Below are 5,864 nucleotides of genomic sequence, written 5' to 3'. Positions count from 1 at the left end.
TCACACAGCAGTACTTATAACTGGCGTGAGGTACCAACTCGCTTGATATATTTTGAAAGAGTTCAGAGTTTTACACAATGGAAGACCTTATTTAACTAACTCTAATGGCTTTGTCTCCTACAGTAAAAATTTGTGGGGGAAGGATTTATCGGAGCTGAATTTTTTATTCTCCAGTATAATTATGTAGTTCAAGTTCGGGTTGTTGTTGTTTTTGTTGTTGTTTTTGTTCTTGTTGTTGTTGCTGTTGTTACTGTCTCCTCCATTTGTGTCCAAAGAGGATACTAGGAAAAAAAATAATCTTTAGAGGAGTGACAGTGACATCCGCTTTGCATCCGTTCACGTGTACGTTAGTCATCTACCCTTTGTGTGTGTGTGTGTGTGTGTGTGTGTGTGTGTGTGTGTGTGTGTGTGTGTGCACGCATACGCTTACACAGCCGTCACATCCTGCCCGCAGCTACAAACTGACAATCTTCAGTCATCGCCGAGTTGCCTCAGGCTACCCATGGGCTGTCCTGATCACCGCCAGTCAGCCCGGACTCTGGCACAACTCTCACGAGGACCAAGTGGAGCTCCGGAGGGCAGCACGAGACAAGCAGGAATGGCGCCATTATAAAATACTTGCCTGAGCCACAAACAGCCTAAGGTCGACACATGGCCCCTTCAAGAAGTCCTGGCGGTGCTAAGGACGAGCAAATACAGAAAAACAATAAGACTGAACTGTGTGAATATAGTACCTGGACCCCCCCCCCCCTCACACACACACACACACACACACACACACACACAAACCTTACGTAGAATAGATCATGAAGAAGACATCGTTCCCTCGCCTCCTGCCCCAGGGGAACGTCCTCCCATTCCTGCTACTGCTGGTGGGCGCGTTGAGCCATGCAAAGGATGTGGACGCCTCGGAAACCAAGAACTGCACCGAGGCCGACACAGTGCTGACGGAAGGGGACGTTCGTATCACGGCCAACATATCGAAGGACGACGAAAAAACGCTGTTGTATCAGGTCGTGTACATGCAACCTGAGGAAGGCTTTGAGGGAATAGGTGTTCAAGTTGTCACGGGCAATGAGTTTGGGCAGGAGAAGGTGGCCGCATGGTTCTCCAAGGACAGCCTTTTCGCCGCCGACAACACCGCAAGGTGGTGGGAGTTGTATGTGCCTGTGCAACGCTTCAAAAACTATATAAAGTTCACTGTAGTTCTTGGTGACAGTAAGAAAGTGTGTGTCACTTGGGTCACCTCTGACAACCTACGGAGTCTGGAAGTAGTTGGTTACGGCCCCTCAAGATGGAAGGCCGCCGCCCCACGACCTGGCTGTCTTTGCGTGGGGAATAACCAATCACTGCCCTCCCCAAAATCTGAACCCAACTGCTCTGAGCCCCGACTCATTCTCGGGGCTACAACATCACCACCACCAACGAGTATGTCAACAGCGGTGGAGCCGGCGTGGTCAGCGGACTTGGCTGCGGTGGTGGGTGCAGTGGCTGGGGTGTTGGCTGTGGTGGTGGTGGTGGTGGTGTGCTGGAGAAAACGGCGACGCTCAACGGATGAAAGTAAGGGATGACTCATACAATAGCCGTGTGTGTGTGTGTGCGTGTGTGTGTGTGTTACGTGAGTGGATGTGTTGCGTTATCTCACATGGCAAAACGCAGAACAGAAAGCAATAACTGTAATCAGAGGGAGTGCACCGCTTACTCGATCATTCGGCAGAGGTCGCACTTTTAAAGCACTGGAAGACCTTGCAACACCCTGATGGCTTTACCTCCCATTGCAAAGCTTTCGGCGGCGAACGGATGGGAATTGACTTGTTCTTCAATTCATGCAGTCCTAACTTCTTTTTCTTCGCTCGTGTCTCACTAGGGATAGTAAAAAAAAGACGTGAGAAGAGTGATAGTGAAATCCTCGTTAGTTTCGCCTCACGAGGAAGTACGCTATCTCCTGATCTGTGTGTGTGTGTGTGTGTGTGTGTGTGTGTGTGTGTGTGTGTGTGTGTGTGTATGTGTGTGTGTGTGTGTGTGTGTGTGTGTGTGTGTGTGTCTGCTTGAGCCAAGTCTTAATTTATTGATTGATTTAGTGCAATAATAATATAAATGATAACAATGATGATAAGAATAATAAACATAATAATAATGATGAAAAAAGAATAATAATCATTCTTTTTCGTCGTCAGCTTTATTAACCCGACTTTATACGGGGTCGCTGAAAGAATATAATAAAAATAAAAATATCAATAAAAAAAAAAAATAATAATAATAATAATAATAACAATAACAATGATACGTAATAACAACAACAACATCACTTTACTCCGTTCCATCTATGAAAAGAATATCCCCTTCGGCAACCCTCTCCAATCTGTCCGCTGTCGTGCACTGTTGTCCTGAACAGCTGAAGGAAGTACATTGATGCTAAGCTCAGCTGACTGCAATGAAAAGCAATACAACGCATCTAACTCTGTTGCCACAAACATCAACAAAACATACGTGTCGGCAGTCCGGTGATGCAACAAGCCTTCCAGGGCGGCGGAAGACGGCTTTTTCTGCGAGCAGTAAGCGGGGCACAGCACCCGACTCACCCAGTGGTGGCGCTGGCGTCTCTCAGCAACACACTATTGCGAAATACAAAAAAAAACGTAGGCATACCCTTTCATATTGTTTTTATAAATGCATAGATCGTATTGCTGCCCTCTGTCGGTTCTAGGGGGAAGCTCAGATGAGAGACACCGGCGGGAAACACACGTCCATCTCAAGAGAATGCAGTCTGTTCATAACTTTTCTAAACACACGTAAATGTATCTGAGTAGCAGCAATGTGTTGATGAAATAAACGGTCAGCGTCAGAGGTTACATCGTGGGCACATGTATGTACGCTGAGCACGCTTCTTTAATCACCAGACTGCTATTACTTATATTCTTGCCTGTTTTAAAAGAGCTAGATACAAGTTACTGAATGGTTTTGCAGAGAACTGTGTTGTCCTGAGCATCGTTGTATATCCATTATCTATTTGCTAAAAGGAGTGCACGGGATGCAACAATCTGAGAGCGGGTGCCGAATGCCAATATCTATTCCGAGATGGAACGGAGAATAATGACATCCCTCCACAGATGCCGCGCCGGCAGCCCCGAGTGACCAGCGGGAGACGACCATCAATGACAACAGCCGGTACCAGCCCTCCGAAGCCTGCAGGGATGGGGCCTCCGCCGGGGTATCCACGGAGAGGATCCAAGTTATTGAAAACAGCCTGTACGAGCCCTTCGAACCATACAGGAACAAGGCCGCCGCCGGGATACCCAAAGAGGGGATCCAAGTTATTGAAAACAGCCTGTACGAGCCATTCGAACCATACAGGAACAAGGCCGCCGCCGGGATACCCAAAGAGGGGATCCATGTTATTGAAAACAGCCTGTACGAGCCATTCGAAGCCTGCAGGGACGGGGCCGCCGCCGGGATACCCAAAGAGGGGATCCATGTTATTGAAAACAGCCTGTACGAGCCATTCGAAGCCTGCAGGGACGGGGCCGCCGCCGGGACACCCAAAGAGGGGATCCATGTTATTGAAAACAGCCTGTACGAGCCCTTCGAAGCCTGCAGGGACGGGGCCGCCGCCGGGACACGGAGATAAACATCGCACGCTATGGACGAAAGCCTCGACGAGCCCCTGAAAGCCTGCAGGTACGGGACGGCCGCTGGTGTTGTGTATGTAGTTGTCCCTTGTGAGGAGCTGTCCCCGCTTCGTTTACATGCAAAAGGCGGACCGTTATATACTAGGATCCGTGCACGTAGCTGGTCGCCTGTATATGGATGTCCCACCAGTGTTTGCAAGCACGGGAGGGCATATTGTTTAATTCATGAATCCAATACATCGCTCTGTTTCGTAATAGGTGAAGTGAAGCGCCATGAAAAAGCCTTTATGAGGTGATTCAGGGGTAACTTTACGGGAAGCAGCATCTTGCAAATTTCAAAATAAAAACTATCTTGCTGTGCAAATGATTATTGTTTGGGGCAGATTACATTCTTTTCTCTGGGTGGTTAGGGTCCATCTCTTGCCCACAGGACATTTCCGAACGAAACTGAACACCTCATATATCATCCACGGCTGTTACTCAGGCTGGCTGGCTCTTCTCAAGATCCGAAAGTTTACTGCTTGCGAGACTTTTTTGACTTGAAATAAACTCACCCTTTGTCATGCCACAGTCCTTGTCTCCTCAGACTTCTCATTTGGTTGCTTGCAAGGTTTGGTGGATATTGTCAATTCTGCAAAAGATTCTGTAAAGGGCCTCTTTCATCCCTAAATTTGTTCAGTCTTTCCCGTAAATCTGCGGCCATGTTATCGGGGAACGCCTACGCACAACACTGTATATCAATAAGTCTTTTTTGGAAACATTAGGTTTTGAGCATGCGCAGTTCAGGCGAGGACAGCTTCAAACAAGGGGGCAGATACGTACACAACACCGAGGCACCGAGGTGAACAACGCCCGTTGTGAACGACAGCCTTTAGAACCCCCTTGAGGCCTGCAGGGACGGGGCCGCCGCCGGGGCACCGAGGTGAACAACGCCCGTTGTGGACGACAGCCGCCTCGACGAGACAATTGAAGGTTGCAGCAGCGCGAAGAGGACACATAAACTGAGTGTCTGGCTAAACAGGCGCTGCCGCCTCCGCCAGTCAGTGAAAGCCATCTCTACAAACTATCTCCGACTGTCACGAGAGTCGGCGGAGCTGCCAGTCAGAGAAAACTGTTTGCAGGAATATTTGACTGACCACACGACTAACAGCTTTCGCCTCTGCCAGTCAGTGAACACAGCCACTACAGCAGTAACTGTTTACTGCCTACACACACACACACACACACACACACACACACACTCTGCCAGTCAGTGAACACAGCCACTACAGCAGTAACTGTTTACTGCCCACACACACACACACACACACACACACACACACTGCCAGCCAGTGAACACAGCTTATGCACATTATACAGAGACTGTATTGACTGATTATATAACACACGTGTACAAATGAATACATTTACTAAATCTTGATTAACCTAACATAATAATCTTGCGGACTTATATCATGAGAGTTTACTTGTTCTTTTTAAGTTCATGCAATCCAAAGCTGTTTTCCAATGATTATGTCACAGATTACTAGGTTCCTAAGATAGCAAGAACAGACACTAAACAGATACTGGAAACACCTGCCCGTCAGAGGAGTGATTGGGACATCCGCGTTTGTTTCCGCTCACGCTTGTCATCTTCTCCTGATCTGTGTGTGTAACAACAATGATAGTAGTAGCAGTAGTAGTAGTAGTAGTAGGGAGCTTAGGGTCAAAGGAGCTGCCTCGTACAGGCCTACCGGCCTCTTGCAGACTCCTGCGTTCTTATGTTCTTATGTTCTTATGTTCTTATGTAGTAGTAGTAGTAGCAGTAGTAGTAGTAGCAGTAGTAGTAGTAGTACTAGTAGTAGTAGTAGAAGTAGTAGTAGTAGTAGTAGTTTTATCATTATTATCATTATTGTACTTTTTATTCTTTAATTTAATAATAAAAATATCAACAAAAAAATTCAATCTCTCTCTCTCTCTCTCTCTCTCTCTCTCTCTCTCTCTCTCTCTCTCTCTCTCTCTCTCTCTCTCTCTCTCTCTCTCTCTCTCCTCTCTATCTCTCTCTCTCTCTCTCTCTCTCTCTCTCTCTCTCTCTCTCTCTCTCTCTCTCTCTCTCTCGCTCTCTCTCTCTCTCTCTCTCTCTCTCTCTCTCTCTCTCTCTCTCTCTCTCTCTCTCTCTCTCTCTCTCTCTCTCTCTCTCTCTCTCTCTCTCTCTCTCTCTCTCTCTCTCTCTCTCTCTCTCTCTCTCTCTCTCTC

At 47.5% G+C, this 5,864-nt stretch overlaps 1 protein-coding gene across 1 annotated transcript; it reads left to right on the top strand.

Moving 5' to 3' along the window:
* The first annotated feature begins 748 nt into the window (after positions 1–748).
* Positions 749–5,547, top strand: LOC126991490 (uncharacterized). The gene is made up of 2 exons (XM_050850248.1): positions 749–1,560; positions 3,111–5,547. Exons 1-2 carry the CDS (start codon positions 807–809, stop codon positions 3,626–3,628), a joined length of 1,272 nt encoding a protein of 423 aa, XP_050706205.1. The 5' UTR covers positions 749–806; the 3' UTR covers positions 3,629–5,547.
* The last annotated feature ends 317 nt before the right edge of the window (positions 5,548–5,864 follow it).

The sequence above is a fragment of the Eriocheir sinensis genome, unplaced genomic scaffold, assembly GCF_024679095.1.
Source record: "Eriocheir sinensis breed Jianghai 21 unplaced genomic scaffold, ASM2467909v1 Scaffold29, whole genome shotgun sequence".
Taxonomy (NCBI): Eukaryota; Metazoa; Arthropoda; class Malacostraca; order Decapoda; family Varunidae; genus Eriocheir; species Eriocheir sinensis.
The sequence above is the reverse complement of the archived record's forward strand: the minus strand, read 5'-3'. Positions and strand labels throughout refer to the sequence as shown.